Source organism: Protopterus annectens, chromosome 3.part1, assembly GCF_019279795.1.
Source record: "Protopterus annectens isolate FY-2018-M chromosome 3.part1, PAN1.0, whole genome shotgun sequence".
In the NCBI taxonomy this organism is placed as follows: Eukaryota; Metazoa; Chordata; order Ceratodontiformes; family Protopteridae; genus Protopterus; species Protopterus annectens.
In genome coordinates, this window is record NC_056732.1 from 83,735,553 (window position 1) to 83,753,426 (window position 17,874).

Genomic DNA, 17,874 nt, shown 5'->3' on the forward strand with positions numbered 1-17,874 from the left:
ACAACATATAAAAAAAGCAGTTTTAAAAGGGCAATTGGTGTGAGCGGCCCGTATGGTTTCTGTCTTTGATGAATGTTTAGAGGAATGCCATTTCATAGGCAATATGTTTTTAAATAGACAATATCCAAAACAGTTTGTTGATGGGTTAATGAATGAGGTAGTAGCGAAAAGAAAAAAATGGATTTTATAAGCCCTTGTTAGGAGATTTTGATATTATAACTATCCAAGTGCAGGAAGAAGGCACCATTGAGCAATATATATCAACAGTGGTAGATATTAATGATAATGTTAATATAACTATTGGAGTGCATAATAATAGTATATGTTCAAAAATAAAGGTAATGTGGCATTCATCACGACTTATACACAGGATTCGGAATATGTTAAAAATCTTATAAATAAAAATTGGACCTTTATCAAGGGAGATATTCAATTGTCAAAACTATTAGGGGCACAACCATCTATCACATATAAAAGAGATAAAAATTTAAAAGATTTGTGTAATATCAGTTCAGGCAGACTAATTGTGGATAAGGCATCTATGAAAAAATTTAATATGTGTAAATATTGTTCATATATATTGGAATGTGAGCAGGTCCACATAAATGGCAGTTTCATATCAATAAAAGGTAGATATAATTGTAATACCTTTGGTATAGTTTATGCAGCATTATGTATGGAATGTTCAGCTTATTACATCGGAAAAACTGAACGAAAATTAAGACAACGAATATATGAACATGTCTGTGATATAAATAGGCAATCAGATAATAATGCTTTACATAGACATATTGCCCAGTATTCAACTCATAAATTTAAATTTGTAGTGCTTGAACAATTGCTCCAATTACCTAGGAAAGGTCCTTGGAAGATAATTTTGGAATCAAAAGAGTACTGGTGGCAAGTTTTTCTCAATGCCACACAATCTCCAGGATTAAACGATTCTATTTCTATTTCCAGTATTTTAAAATTAAGGAGCATAAATAGGTAATATATATAATTTAATGGTATACATCTATTTTAATAGTATACATATGCTGTAATTTCAAGTACATAACTATTATGTTATTTATATAATGTATATAAATTTATTAATAAAGACATTTATATTCATTACTTATAATATAAGTTATGTATATCGATATTAATTCAGTCAGATGCATGTGTTCATATATTTATGTACATAGGTTCATAGGTTCATAGGTTTATACTAGGCTATCTGCCCTAAGGCATTTATAAGCCTAGCCCAAATTTTTGTGGCTTACGCACCTTATATGAAAAATACTGTGCCCATTAGTTTGTTGTGCCTCTGTCCAGCAGTGACACAGAGATGATTCCCAGGGTAAACCCACACTACTCCCCATCCACAGGTCTAGATTTCTCTCCTGAACAGAGTCAGCGAGGTGCTCTGCCTCACATGGACCGGGATTTATTCCACAGCATAGGGAGTCTCTGAGTGATAATCCCTCCAGCACTATTTATATCCGTAGTGGTTTTGGTGGATTTGGATTTTTGAGGTGGAGCATGTCCATTAATTCGGGTTGGACATGGCCTTGTATGTCAGGCACATGTCACCTCTGAGCAGACGGTATGCGACGACTAGAGCTGGAGTTTCTTCAATCTGGCAGCATATGACAGATTTTGGAGTCCCTTTATCCTTTTGGTGAGGAACTTTGGGGTCTCTCCAATTGCTGCAGATGTCGGGTGAGATACATCCCGAATGGGGCATTGTAATCAATCATTGGTCTGATAAGTGAAGAGTACAGGGGAACAATGACCTCACTAGATCTGGATGTGAATCCCTTCATGATCAGGTGGGCAATGTAGAAGGTCTTTCTAACCACTTTAGCAATGTGAGTGTCAAAAGAAAGGCCACTGTCAACCTGGGTCCCCAGGTCCCTGATAAACTCTTCTGTGCTTAGTGGATTGCCACCTATATGGTAGCTTGGGGTTACCTTGTTTTTCCGAGAGAATGACTATACATTTTTTTTTTAACTTCAGGCCATGGCTCTGGCACCAGCTATATGTTTCCGTGAGTCCCTTCTGAAGGATATCCGTGTCTGATGCACTTTCCACTATGGCGCCCAGTTTGCAGTCGACTGCAAACTTTGTCAGCCAAAGTCCTCCTATGTTGGCCTGTACTTCTGAGAAGTAGATGCCAAACAATAGGGGCAGGACGGACCCCCCTGTGGGACACCACTTGTGACCGGCTTGGAGTCTGACACAGCCAGCAACTCTAACCCTGTGGGTCCTGTCCTTAAGCCAGTTTGCAACCCATCTTGTGACATATGGGTTTACATTTAAGCTGGTAAGTTTTTCTACAATACCCGAGTGGGGTATTGTCTAAGTTTTTCTACAATACCGGAGGGGGGGTTTGTAAGCTGCAAGGTCAAGGTAGGCTGTATGGACTGCCTTTCCCTCATCAATGGCCTTGGTGACTGTTTAGTTCAAAAGGCATGATCTTCCCTTGACAAAGCCAAACTGGGTCGGGTTCAATGTCTGCAAGACCCCTAAATCTTTGTTTATGAGCTCCATTATGATCTTCACCATAACTTTGCAGACTAGACTTGTTAAGCTTATGGAAGTATACCCCAGGTCCCGTGAGGCGCCCCCTTTGTGGAGTGGGACAACAGTTGCCGTCGCCCACTCCTTTGGCCGTATCCTGTGGTAAGGCTGAGATTAAACAGCTGCCTTATGTGCGGTTTAATTCCTCATTTAGGACACCATCCGGTCCCATTGATGCTGTGTTTTTAGCTTTAGAGAGAGCAGCTTTCACCTGCGCATGTAAAGCATTATTATGTATTTTTCGAGTAAAGTTTGAAGTTGTATACACTGGCTTTTTAAAAATGTTATATCAGCATAGGATTTAATTGAATAATTAATAATGATTAACATGACTTAATAGAATGGTATTTATAAACTACCAAATACAAAACACCAAGAATCCACAAACAACGAACTGTTGAACTGAAACGGAACACAATAAAAGTCGGCCAAAAAGAGTTAGTGCTATTTATTATAAATTACACTTTCAGCTAGGACAGTGCCTAGCCTTCTTCAGACAAACAGTTAAAATATGGTAAACCAATGCCTTTTATCTAATCAAGTCAGTGATGTCATCAATTAAGCAGTGTTGTTAGTAACCATAACAACATATTATTGCAGCCTACTTTTATATAAAAAGTTATAACTCATTAACCTATAATACAGGAAATGATGAACAAAACAATATATATTCCTATCTCATCTTATGTTTAAAAACACACTTATATGTGTATACATGTTAAAAACTGAACTATACACATTTCATAACAACATACTCTACTTAAAACGCTAAATCAAATTGATACTATATAAGTCAAATTCATAAATTGGCAAATTTTGCTCGAAATAGATGAACTGAAGTGGCAAGTGCGAACGAGGGCTTATATGCCCCCAGGGATTAATGATAGTATTTCCATTAAAAGTCTGTTGAAACTCCTAACTTTGAATAGATAAAAATTGAATACAATGCAAATATACAAAGTTTTTGCATATGACAGTTTAACCAGGAATTAAAGGTTGGTTAGTGCAGTGTTTGTTTAATTTGGTATTTTTAGTCCTTATATTCACACAAAGGAGAACCAGGGAATTCATAAGTATTTTTATGAATTTGACTTATATAGTATCAATTTGATTTAGTGTTTTAAGTAGAGTATGTTGTTATTAAATTTGTATAGTTCAGTTTTTACCATGTATACACATATAAGTGTGTTTTTAAACATAAGATGAGATAGGAATATATATTGTTTTGTTCATCATTTCCTGTATTATAGGTTAATGAGTTATAACTTGTTATATAAAAGTAGGCTGCAATAATATGTTGTTATGGTTACTAACAACATTGCTTAATTGATGACATCACTGACTTGATTAGATAAAAGGCATTGGTTTACCATATTTTAACTGTTTGTCTGAAGAAGGCTAGGCACTGTCCTAGCTGAAAGTGTAATTTATAATAAATAGCACTAACTCTTTTTGGCCAACTTTTATTGTGTTCCGTTTCAGTTCAACAGTTCGTTATTTATAAACTACCACAGTGATTTTAAAATTTGTCTGATGAAGGCTGATGTTATGTAGCTGAAAGTGCTTACCTTTTTGGTCACAATTTTTAGTAAAGAATTTTAAAATATTGCTGTGGTGCCATTTTGCTATTGTGCTTCTGGACTTTGTTTGGTATCCACTAGACCAGTTTGAGTTTCCTTGAGGAGCAGGTTTTAGTTCTGTTGGGTATGGCTGAATCCATGCAGTTGTACAGATGCTTGTGTACTGCACTGGCGTACTAGTCAGCATAGTTGCTTGCATCCTGTGAGGGGGGGGTGGTGGTGGTGGTGTGAAGCTACTGATGCCCTCCCTTAGGAGGTTGTAGTCAGCTTTTGAGAGTTTTTGTAGCATGGTTATGGCTGGGATAGAAACTTTGAATGAGACAGACCGATGATCTGATCTCACCAGGGAAGGGCATATTATGGGAGTGATGCAGCGGATGCCTATGTTGGTGAGAACCAAGTCCAGAATGTCATCTCCCCTTGTGGGGGATAAGATGAGCAAGTATAGTGCATTAGAATTAAGGAAGTCAAGGAATCATTGGGTGAATGCATTAGTGTGAGAATAGTTTACACAGTCAATGGTGGGGTAGTTGAAGTCACCACAGATCAGGGTGTTAGGGGGTACCTTGATGGAGTCAAGTGGGTCCACGTAGGAGGAGTGGTTGTTCTAAGTTATGAAAAGGGGTCTATAGGTGGTTATAACTTGGATGGGTGTCTTGCCAACTGTCAGTTCACCTGGAGTAGTTCTAGTGTATCAAGCTGGCAAACCGGTCTGGAGGTGTGCCTGTCCTTAATGAAGATGGAGACTCCACCACCCTAAGTCTTCCTGACCTCATTTTGGGGTCAGAATGTGTGGAATGAAGTATAGCCTGGTAAGTCAGGGGTGCTTTCTGCAGCCCTGAACCAAGTTTTCCTGACTGCACAGACGTCGGCATCTTCCAGTGTGAGGAAAGCCTCCAGTGAGTGCATTTTCAGGTTAAGGCTCCACGCATTGAGTAGCGCAACCTTCAATTTGCTTTTTGACAGATCAATGACCAACTAAACTTTGAGTCAATATTCAGCAGTGCATCAAAAAGGCACATCAAAAGTTTGGCCTGCAATATAGGTATAAAAAATTCCTCACAGATGTGTCTAGGCTCTCTCTTGCACAAGCATTCCTACTCCCCACCCTTCTTTATGCAGCCCCTATTCTTACTAATATCCAATCCAATCTTCTGCTGAAACTTGAACTCACCTATAATAAAATTGCAAGACTTGCCTCTAGCCAACCTTACCGCTCTCACCACTGCCTTACCTTAAAAACCTGCAGTAGCTGGAATTTCATCATCAAATCCTACTATCCCATCTTCTCATAGCTCATTCTATTTTATATGATCCCTCCTCCTGTCCCATCTCCCTACCCTCATCCAGCCATACATTCCCAACAGCACCCTCCATAGCTCCCTACAGCATCTTCTGCAACTCTATGCACCCAACTAAAACATTGGTGAACTCCTCTCGAGCTATTCAGTGGCAAATGCTTGGAATAAATTACCACCAAGTGTTAGACAGATCTTTAACCCCAACTCTTTCAAAACAACAAAAAAGGAACTCTGCGTATACCATGGACATGCTTATGCTATGACCCAACATAATCCACCTCCCCTCCTATAATACTGTTGCAACAACCTTTTCTCCTGCCTCTCTCTCTGCCTCTGCTTCTAATAAAGTCTACTAATTGTCAGTAGTTCCTACAGCTTCCACAGTTGTAGTCTTGGAAACTGGCTCTTGCCCTGGGCTTATCTCCTGTTTATATATTTATTACTTTCTGTTTTACAGACGTATCCATATTTTCTGCATTCTGCTTACTATTGTATGAGACTTCGTACTAGATTATGTTTTCAGTTTAATGACCATTTTCTAGCATGTTGTTTCAACATACATCTCATACATATTGTAATTATTGTCATTTTAGTTATAACTCTGTCATGAGATTACTTTTGTTACTTGTACTTTTTGGAGCTTTTCTCCTCAGGCCTCCTTTGAAAACAGCTACTGCCCAGTTGGACTAACCAGGTCACCAAATGTCAAATAAATAAATAAAACAATGGTGTTCATTAATAAAACAGATCCAGGAAAAATGCTATATAGCCCAAGAAACCTTGTGCCGTTTGGAAAAAGAAGCGACTAAGGAAGTGTTACAATTTAATGAACAAAATTTAGAGACATTTGAAGGGTATAAAAAAGAAATATGAACATGGGAAAGAAAAAGGGATCTGATATGGTGCAATATTTATACAAGGGAGACAGCCAAATTAATCAACACAAAAAAAAAGCAGTCCCAAAGATATCCAAAGAGAGATATAGACAAAGACATACAGATATGGAAAATTTCATAATAAAAAATATGATTAAGATCACCAAGAGGGAATGTAGAACAGATTTGTCAAGCAGAAGTTAAAAAAAATAGAAGCTGAAGTTATGGAATATTTGTGAAGTAAAGGATTCAGTGTAGAAAGTCTAACACAGGTTATATCACAGCATGATGGAGCAACTAGTCTCCAATGTAAGGAGAAATAAGTGGAGCAGGAGACATCTGAAGAAGAAATATGAACATAGGAAAAAAAAGAGATTTAATATGGTACAATATTTATGCAAAGGAGAAAGTCAAATTAATCAATGCAAAAAGAGCAGCACCAAAGATATTTGAAGAGAAATACAGGCAAAGACATCTGGATATGGACAATTTCACAATACAAAAAATAAGAAAACAAAGAAGGAAAAGCAGAAAAGAGGATTAGTAATGCAGAAGTGAAAAAAATAGAAACTGAGGTTATGGATTACCTGCAAAGTGAGGGATTTAGTGTAGAAAATGTAACTCGGATGACAACACAACAGGATAGAGCAATGGACACCCAAATTAAGGAGAAACCAGTAGAGCAGGAAGCATCTAATCAGTTGACATATGAAGATAATTTGCAACCATCCATAGGAAACAGTACAAAGGTTCATTTGGAGCTATACAGCAAGGAAAAGAACAGGGAACTCTGGCAACTCTGACATGGTCAATGCCTGGGAGTGATAGGCCAGTGATTTCCCATATGAAAAAGCAATGGATGGCACAGGGTGAAACTGAAGAAAACGTGGCACAGGTAGAAGCTCTGGAACTTTCTATAGAATGCCCGCAGAAAATTGGGAACAAAGAATGTGCCACCAGTTTAGAAGAAAATGATGTAAGAGAAGAGTTGCTTCATTTAATAGAGATGGACAGACATATTAAGGTCAATGAAAGAAATAGACTGTAGGAGGTTAATAAAACCCAACAAGTTAGACGCTTGATAAAACAAATGAACACGGTAGTTAGGACTGTCCACAGACATGCATGCAATATAACAGAAGTTAAATAGGATACATTGCTATGCAACCAAATTAATAACAGATAAAGTCCTACCACAGGAACACAGGGTAGTAAGGGAAAGGATGGGGAGTAATCGAATGCCATCATGGAAGTACTGAATAGAGAAAACTAAAAAACAATTAAGACAAGAAGTGTCACTGCTAGAAGAGTATAGAAGAGGTAACAGATCAACAAAACTACTCAGAAAGATAGACATGATAAAAGCAATGTGCAGTATTATAACAGGTCAGGATTTATCATACACTATCGCAAATAAACTAAAAATATCAGCAAGAGCAGAAAAACTTAGAGGGTACTGTGTACTGAAAGGCATAATATTGTGGCACGACTGTTGCACTGGGGATTGCGCAAACATCATAATACTGAAGTAGCTGAAAAACACTGGAAACATGAGCCACAAAGCATCATAGAAAATTATGAAATTTACATCACATGGAATGACCCATTACCAACAGTTCAAAAGACAGATGCTAGAAAACCAGATACAGTGGTCCATGAAAAGAAAACAAAAGTAGTATTGATCACTGAAATCAATACACCCAGTGACTACAGTGTCTTGCTTACAGAAAGACACAAAATAATAAAATATCAGGATTTGCAGGCAGAAATGAGAGCAATGTGGAAGAAAGATACCTACACGGTTCCAATAGTAGTAGGAGCAACGAGTCTTAAAAAAAGGAATCTAAAATCATATGTTACTGATATATGTGACTCCATATGAATTGCAGAAGGATCCATTACTGGGCACATTGAGGGTGCTGTGAAGAACACTTCTGGCTGACATCAAAGACTGAAACAATACTAATTTCATGAATTTTAGTCATACTTTGACTTGGGAATGGAGCCCATTCCCATCATGGTATTAGAAACCCAAAAGATTTGGAGAAATGATAAAAAAGTGAAGAGAGCACAAGATGGCAGCTACAATGCATTCAGACATAAAAATGTATAATTGCAAATGATCATTATCTGCATGTTTATTTTCTGTTGTGCTATTTTACTTTAGTCTTGCTCTGTCGATGGAATCTGCAGTAATGTATTAACCAGTCTACTTTTGATAGTATATAATCTATATTATAACACTCTACTCTGTGTGCAAAGTTTAGGCTCCATCCTAGACAAAATTCAACACGTCTTTTAGCAGAGTATCTTGAAGATGTAAAGGTCAACCTCATTGTTACAACATCCCAAGACCTTAATCATTACTTAATTACATTATTCCTCAGAAATTTGCAGCATATCTTTGTATAAACTTTACTGAACTTACCCTTATAGAGCAGATTATTTGGAGGAGTAATCTGGTGTCCAGAACTTGCTTTTGGATTCTCTGGTTCAAATCCGCATGGTAGATTTTCCAAGATGGTATGCGCGTACTTTGTTTGCCCAAGCCAGAGATATACATCGACTTTAGCTTGAACAGTCCAGCCGACGACTCGCTTTCCTGGCAACTTCAAGACACACATAACTTAATAATTAGGCTTTAGAATATAAATTTAGCTTTCCTATAGAACATGACTCATGTCTGTCTTTCTTTTACAATTATAAAACAAAATCAATTTTGTATATTTTGTAATTTGTTTAAAACTGTATGATGCATATATGCTACTACCAAAATACCAACAAGGGCAGCTATCCACCTTTCATAAAGGTCTCACCCCTTTGAAAGTTGTCTCAGTTATCAGGGACCTGGGCAATTTTGTTTATAATGAACTATTCATTTGATCACCATGTGCTCACTATGAATCGGAAATTCTTTCATCTGGCCAGACTGATCACCAAGGGTATATCTTCAGAGTCTAAGGAAGTTGTAATCACTCTCTACTCCTCCCTCTTCAAGCCCTTAATACATTATAACACCCCATAGATATGTACTTGTATAAGCATATGACTCAGCTATAGAGACTGCAGTATTTTCTAACTAAGAAAATTAATGGCATGTCTTCCCTGAGCTGCACTGATTACATCACTCTTGAATAGGCACCACTGCCTGGTGAACAGAGCCTCAAATAATCCATTCCTATGCAACTTCCTATATATCCACAAATAACACCATGAACACTTGATAATGGTATCTAAATTTCCACTGAAATATAAATAAGATCTGCTGGTGGGATAGATATATATCTTAGAGGAGCTCTCTTTTATAGAATAGACTTCACTTTGTAAAACTAAGTGGTTCCCTGATCCAAATTTAGTGCAGCCTGGACAACTGGAAGGGCAATCATTAATTCACCCATGATCTGGCTTTTCAAACCCTCAATGAAAAGGGTTGAAGTTAGTTAGATGTTAAATACATGCTAGGTCTGCCTATCAAGCCCTCATCAAAGTTGGTAGTAAATGTTTATTAATTATGTAAGTCTGTGTGTATTCACAATTTTGGATCTTGTCATTAGGGAGCAAATGTTCTACTGGATCAACAGCATAGAACTAACCTATGAACCTATGAACTATACACGTCATGTTTTAGTGACTGTTGTTTATTAATACCATTCTAACAAAATTTCAGTATTTTTTTTTTTCTAATGGACAACAAAAAGTACTGTCAACTTCATGAGAAGAAATGTTGACTTTTGGTAGAGCTTTGATAACAAATAAAGATTATAATGACAATTACCATGTCTATTGCAACCTCAAGTAAACAGTCTGAGACCAGCACAAAACTGTTAGATATTGCAAAAACAAATAATTATAGGAATAAAAAAAAAATAATTAATTCTGAAAGGCGATCATGGGTCGATCAAGTTACTATTCGGTGATTTTGGTCCTTTGCTAGCACAGCCAAGGATAACCATAAGGCCCTTTAAAGCAATGTATGTAGCTTATGTAGCCAAAAAGGAAGGACTCATGCATGTGCTGAAGTTGGGACTAAAGATATCACCCACACTGAACCTGCAGAGATAGCAAACCTGCTACTGAATAGATTTGGCAAAAATTTCACTCCCTTAATTCTGAAAGGCTATCATGGGTCAAACTAGTTTTGACGGTGATCAGGTTACTATTGGGTGATTTTAAATCTTTGCATTTTACATACAAATTATGACATGAAATTTGTCAACCATAACAAATTAAGGGTTATGCTGCAAAATGCTAGGAGTTTAAACCAGAAACTGAACACCCTGGAAAAACATCTATTATTGGAAGATGTAGATGTCTGAGCAGTCACAGACACCTGGTTTAAGGCCTAAGAGATTACCTCTGCCTTGAAAAGCTACAATGCCTTCCACACCTTCAGACCACAAAATGAACATATGAGAACTAAGGAGGCGGTGTTTCCATCTATAGTAGGGTTAAATTTACTTTCCGTCTCGTTAGACTGGACAACTCAATGGAGCTACTCCAAGTTCAGGTTACTGTGGGTAAGACCCACATTCAAGTCATAGCCAGTTACAGATCCCCCTCCATGGGTTATGATGCGCATGAAGCCTACATGACCAAACTGGAGATAGCCCAAATATGGCTGAACACTCTGGTTATGGGGGGTTTCAATTATCCTACCATCAACTGGGAAATCTACTCTAGCCCAAATTCAGTAGCACAAAAGTTCCTTGACTTTGTTAATGAGTGTTGTATCCCAGGGATCAGTCTTGGGGCCTCTTTTGTTTGGCATATACTTTTCTGAAGTGCAGACCAAAGCCACTGGGCTATGGCTGACCAAGTTTGCAGGTGACTGCAAGCTGGGTTTGATCATCAATTCCCCTAGTGATGTGGACATCCTCCAAGAGGGTCTTACCAAAACAAATGACTGGTACCAGAAACATGGCCTCAAACTGAATGCCAAAAAATGCATCATCATCCCCTTTGGGAAGAGTGACGTCCCCACACATTATCTAATTAATAATAAGGTCCTAAGCACACAATCAGTTGTGAAGGATTTGGACACCCAGGTTGATAACAAACTGACTTTTGACCACCATATTGCCTCTACTGTATGGAAAGCATTCTACATGGCCCACCTCATTAGTAAGGATATCTCATCCAGGGACAAGGTAGTCATAACATCCCTGTATTCTTCCCTTATAAGACCCATTATTGAGTTTATTGAGGGCCATTGACAAGTGCAAATCTGTGCACACAGCATACCTCAACTTGGCAGAAGCTTTGAAAACAATCTCACACTCAACATTACTGATAAACTTAGCAAACTGCATGTAAACCACTTTGTTGTGAGATGGGTTGCCAACTGGTTCACAAACCGGACACATACTGTCAAAGTGGGTGACTGCACATCAACCAGCAGACCTGTCTTCACTGGGGTGCCACATGGGTCAGTGCAGGGCCCCCTACTGTTTGGTATATACATCTCATAAGTTCAGGCCAAAACTAAGGGATTGTATAAGACCTGGTTTATGGACAACTGCAAACTAGGTGCAATTATTGAATCACGAAATACAAACTAGTAAAACAGTGAAACGACTTCCTAAAAAAGAAACGGACAATGACAACCAATGAGTAAAAGCTTCCACAGATGTTTTAATATCCAAACATAACCAGTGAAGTAAGCGCTTTCATCTTGCTTCAATGAACAAAACTTCATCAGACTAATACAAGGATCAGAATTCATCACTTTAAATAGACCCACAGATCATATGGTAAATCCATTAATAAAGCAATTACATCAAAAAATCAATACTTTAAAATATTAGAACAAAACAACAAGGCTAAACTAAACTAAAAATCAACATATTTTTATGTAATCCTGTTAAAATCGAATTTAATTATAAATATGGCCACAGTACAACCCCTTCAGGCTATTAACTGCAACAAAAACATATCCCCTTAATGGCACACTACCTTTGTAGGCTTCTCAACTTTAAGATGCAAGCTAGTGAGCATGCATAATTCAAACCTGGTTGGGTATAAGCATTTAACCTTATTTGCTACAATAATTCCTGTAATTCTAATTTTAACTAAAGGGGACCACTCCGAGGGTCTTGTTCAACTTGATCTATATTTCTTAAGCCAAAACTGTGATCAGGGTGTTCATGCACATGTTTTGCTAGCACATTCTCCATTTTTAATTTTTTGATACTATATATGTGCTCGTATACCCTTTCCTTAAACTTTAGGTCAGTTTTCCCAACGTAATAACAAGAACATAATTTACAAGTGGCTAAATAAACAACACTTTTGGAGCAACAATTCAATCTTTTGTTATACATATACTTTTTGCCCGTAATGGTGAAAGATAATCTCACTTCCATAAACCTACAGTATGGGCAATTTTCACACTTATACATCCCTACTGTAAGCACAATCTTATTCCTTCTCTTTTTGAGTAAACTTTTTAAATTTTGACCTCTTTTATAAATAATCCGAGGTCTCATTTCCACAATGTGTCACAATTTGTCATCAGAGGCAATTAAATTCCAATTTTTATTCAAAATCTGTTTTATAATCCCTGGGTAATAAATGTGAGGCTATATTGGTCTCCCCTCACATCTAGGGGATCATCTCTGCCTATCTCGGCTGTTCTATCATCACTCCTTCTCTGTGCCAAAATAGGGCTAAAAATAACATTTACCCTTTTCAACTTCACTTCATTTACTAATTCGTCTAACAAATAAGGAAGGTACCCCAGTTTTGTAAACATACAGTACAAAGTTTGACATTCCTCAAAAAATCCTTATCTTCTGACAACATACTGCCCTCAGTAATTGGCCTTTTACAACCAACCTCTTTTGTTGTTGTGGGTGGCCACTAGAATAATGTAAGAAGGAGCTTGAATAAGTTGATTTCCTATGTATCTTAGGCATAAAAATTTTATGGTCACTCGTCATGTTGGATAACTGTTGGCCCTCATTGTAAATATTCTGAGTGGAGGTGGGATTAACATCATCATTTTCTCTTTGGTTGTTTGAGGAATTATCCAACACAACTAGCAACCAGAAGAACAGCAACAAAAACAATTTGAGAGGTTACCAGAGAATACAAAGGTAACTTCCGAACTGGTTTCGAATTCTGACAATTTTTCTTGCTTAATTAACATGAACGGTGAGACGGCAGCTGACACTGATAATGCAATTTGTTTAACTAACATAAATGGTGATATGACAACTAATATTTCTTGTGTCATTGCATTGAATAGTGAAGGGGATTTTAAAATCTTTAACTGCTCAAAGTTTGTCATCGACACCGCTTTGGCTGATGTGTTAGCAAAAGATTTGACATTTGTGCCTGACCAACGTGCAGATTTGGCAAGAACAATTATAGATTTAAAATTGTTTATTCGTAAACTGAATTTGTGTAACATGTTTAGAAACCAATGTCTTTTGCAAAATGAATGTAGAGTGCTGAGTGTATATATCCCTACTGTCTCCCCCATTCTAACAGTGTTTGAACATATTTGCAAACTTGACCTCTATGAAAGAATAACTACAAGTTTGTCAAAAGCACAGTAAATTTTATGAGAGATGATTGGGCTAAATTAAATGATTTAAAACTTTAAAATATATGGCTTATTAAGCCCGATAAGGGAGGTCGTCTAGTATTCTTTGAGGAAGCTGACTATAAGACCCGCATGTTTAAAGTACTTAAGACTGTTAACTATACACGGGCATCTCTTAGTGAGTTTAACCGGGCATATCAGAAAATAAAAGTATTTTGAACGATTTGTTCATTGAAGCTAGAATTAAGTTGGAAGTATATAATTACTTATCTATGTTAGCCCCTCAAACACCGGTCATCTTTGGTATTCCCAAGGTACATAAAGACCTTGTGGGCCTGCCTTTATGCCCAATAGTAGATGGGAGGAACTCCAGCACATACCCCATAGCTAAGTACATTGATGTAGTATTAAATTAGTTGAACAAATGGAATACATTTGTAAGGACTCCTGGTCTTTCTTAAAGAGTATTAACAACCTTGACTACAAAGAGACCATAAATTTCCTTACTATTGGCATAAAGGATTTATATACCGTGATACCCCCGGATATTGGGGTTGAATGGATGATTAATATAATGTGGGAAAAAGGCAGTACCAAGAGAGGGATGGAATTTATCCAAGAATTGCTAGATATAGTATTAACTAATAACTTTTTTATGTTTGAGGGAGTATATTATTTGCAAAAAACGGGAGTAGCAATGGGCTTCCCCTGCGAGGCGAGCTTTGCTAACCTAGTGATGTCTTACTGGGAGCAACACCATGTATTTAATGATAACCCATTTAAGGAAAACATCTATTATTACACACGCTATTTGGACGATATCTTTATTATGTATGATGGTGACACCAATGATATTCCAAAATTTGTGAAATATTATAGACTCTATACAATTTTTGGTCTTTACGTATAATACTGGTATTGACCGTATAGCTTATTTAGATTTGGAATTGTATAAGGACAGTGACCATAAAAGTTTTAAGGCTTAGATACATAGGAAATCAACTTATTCAAACTCCTTTTAACATTATTCTAGTAGCCACCCACAACAACAGAAGAGGTCAGTTGTAAAAGGCCAGTTAGTGAAGGCAGCCCGTATGTTGTCAGAAGTTGAGGATTTTTTTGAGGAATGTCAAACTTTGTACTGCATGTTTACAAAACTGGGAGTGCCCTCCTTATTTGTTAGATGAATTAGTAACTGAAGTGAAGTCAAAGACAGTAAATGGTGTTTTTAGCCCTATTTTAGCACAGAGAAGGAGTGATGATAGAACGGCCGAGATAGGCAGAGATGATCTAGATGCGAGGGAAACCAATATAGCCTCACATTCATTACCCCATTTAGTTTGGATGCAGGCATTATAAAACAGATTTTGAATAAAAATTAGAATTTAATTGCTTCCGACGACGAATTGTGACACATTGTGGAAATGAGAACTCGGATTATTTATAAAAGAGGTCAAAATTTAAAAAGTTTACTCGAAAGGAGAAGGAATAAGATTGTGAGGACAATAGGGATGTACAAGTGCAAAAATTGCCCATACTGTAGGTTTCTGGAAGTGGGATCAACTTTCACCATTAGAGGCAAAAACTATATGTATAACAAAAGATTTAATTGTTGCTCCAAAAGTGTTGTTTATTTAGCCACTTGTAAATTATATTCATGTTATTATGTCAGGAATACTGACCAAAAGTTTAAGGAAGGGGTATACGAGCACATATATAGTATCAAAAAATTAAAAATGGAGAATGCACTAGCAAAACATGTACATGAACACCCGATCACAGTTTTGGCTTTAGAATTATAAATCAAGTTGAACAAGACCCTCGGGGTGGTCCCCTTTCCTTAAAATTAGAATTACAGGAATTATTGTGGCAAATAAGGTTAAGTGCTTATACCCAACCAGGTTTGAATGATGCATGCTCACTAGCTTGCATCTTAAAATTGAGAAGCCTACAAAGGTAGTGTGCCATTAAAGGGATATGTTTTTGTTGCGGTTAATAGCCTGAAGGGGTTGTACTGTGGCCATACCTATAATTAAATTTGATTTTAACAGGATTACATAAAAATATGTATAAAATATGTTGATTTTTAGTTTAGTTTAGCCTTGTTGTTTTGTTCTAATATTTTAAAGTGTTGATTTTTGATGTAATTGCTTTATTAACGGATTTACCATGTGATCTGTGGGTCTATTTAAAGTGATGGATTCTGATCCTTGTATTAGTCTACTAAAGTTTTGTTCATTGAAGCAAGATGAAAGTGCTTACTTCACTGGTTACGTTTGGATATTAAAACGTCTGTGGAAGCTTTTACTCATTGGTTGTCATTGGTCTTTTCGTTTTTGCAGTTATTGAATCCCCAGATGATGTCAGCATACTTCAGGACAGTCCTATGCAGACCGATAACTGGTGTCTTAGATATGATCTCAAACTGAATGCAAAGAAATGCATCATCATCATTCCCTTTACACAATGTCCCTTCACACTATCAAATCAACAACAATACCTTAAGTACCCATGAAGTGGTAAGGGATCTGGGATCACAAGTTGACTGTGACCTTAACTTTGACCACCATGAGTCTACTGTAGTAAGGAAGGCTTTCTACATAGTACACTTGATTAGTAAAGGCATCATCTCTAAAACAAAGGAGGTTATAACCCCTCTATACTGATCACTAATCAGGCCCATAATTGAGCATAATGCCCCTTTTGGTATGTACCATAGAAAGCACCTGCAGCAATTAGAGAGACCTCAGAGATTTCTAAAAAAGAAGATAAAGAGACTTCAAGGGACACCAGCATGTGCCTTACACAGACCAGCTAAAGTCCCTGTCACTATACTCTATATCATATAGACTTCTAAGGAGAGACTTATGCCTGGCTTCCAGAGCAATCTCAGACCCATACCTAATGAATTTGCAGCACATCCACAAATCAAACAGGATTATAGCTACAAGTTGCAGGGACCTAAATATGATCTGCAACTTAAAAAGGACATGGTGGAGGGACAGATTTGTCTCCCAGCGACTGACAAATCTTTGGAATAGCCTACCAATTCATGTGAAATACAGCACCTCTATGACACTGTTCAAAAGGAACCTGAAGGAATGAATGGAGCACCATAAATTCTTACTGGTATAGTGCCCACAACCCTCTTGGAGATGGGCAGCCATTACTAAATACCATCCTGGGTATCGACTAGAGCTTCTGTGGTATTACAACGGGATGAAATGGCTAGGTTTAAAATGACTTCTGAATCAATATCCTAATAAACACCTATGATCCTATAATCCTATGAAACGAAAAAAAAAAATGTTTCTACTCAGTAGAAGACACATTTGAAACGGAAGGACTTTGAACGTCATGGTATAGTATGTACATTACTTACAATGTGTTTAGTAATTTATAAATAACCTTACGGATGTGTTATTACAATGTAAACAGCATGTTTTTTTTATCGGTAAGATATCAATCTCAGTTTCAAATTCCAGGCTTCATCTCTAACCTCCAGTAACTTGTATATGTGTAGTTTTCTGTATTCTCCTTCACCTCTGTGGGTTTTCTCATGGTATTCCAGTTTCCTTCCAACTCTCCAGAGCATGCTGTTTATATGACTACACAAAATTACTACCTACATTTTTTGGTCTTTGTTGCAAGGTTGGGTCTGAAAAGGGACAGAGCAGAATCATTTCAATTTCCTGATTAATAAGTAAATAAATTAAATTAAAAGTGAAGAGGCGCTGTACATTTAGTTTATCATCCCCATAAATATCAATTAAATCAAGTTCACCATACAAACTTTTTAGACATTTCCTTGGACAAAAAGGTCAAGTTTAAGTGCAGCATAATATTACAGGACAAAAATATCACATGCTTATTGCAAGAAAGAAGCCCATGCACTGACAGACCTAGGCTCAAAGCCCAGTAATTGTGTGTATGAATAAGCCTCTTTTGTGTCAAATCAACTGTATAGCACAAGTTTTAGCAAAAATACAAACTGATGTCTTAGCTCA

General features: G+C 37.1%; 1 protein-coding gene across 2 annotated transcripts in view; it reads right to left on the reverse strand.

Annotated features, from left to right (window-relative positions):
* Positions 1–17,874, reverse strand: part of LOC122798011 (fer-1-like protein 6) — a 1,810,759-nt gene that overhangs the window by 773,814 nt on the left and 1,019,071 nt on the right. For both annotated transcript variants that reach the window (XM_044066595.1, XM_044066597.1), the window contains exon 19: positions 8,750–8,930. In XM_044066595.1, coding sequence (XP_043922530.1) covers positions 8,750–8,930 — 181 coding nt within the window. The remainder of the gene's footprint in view (positions 1–8,749; positions 8,931–17,874) is intronic.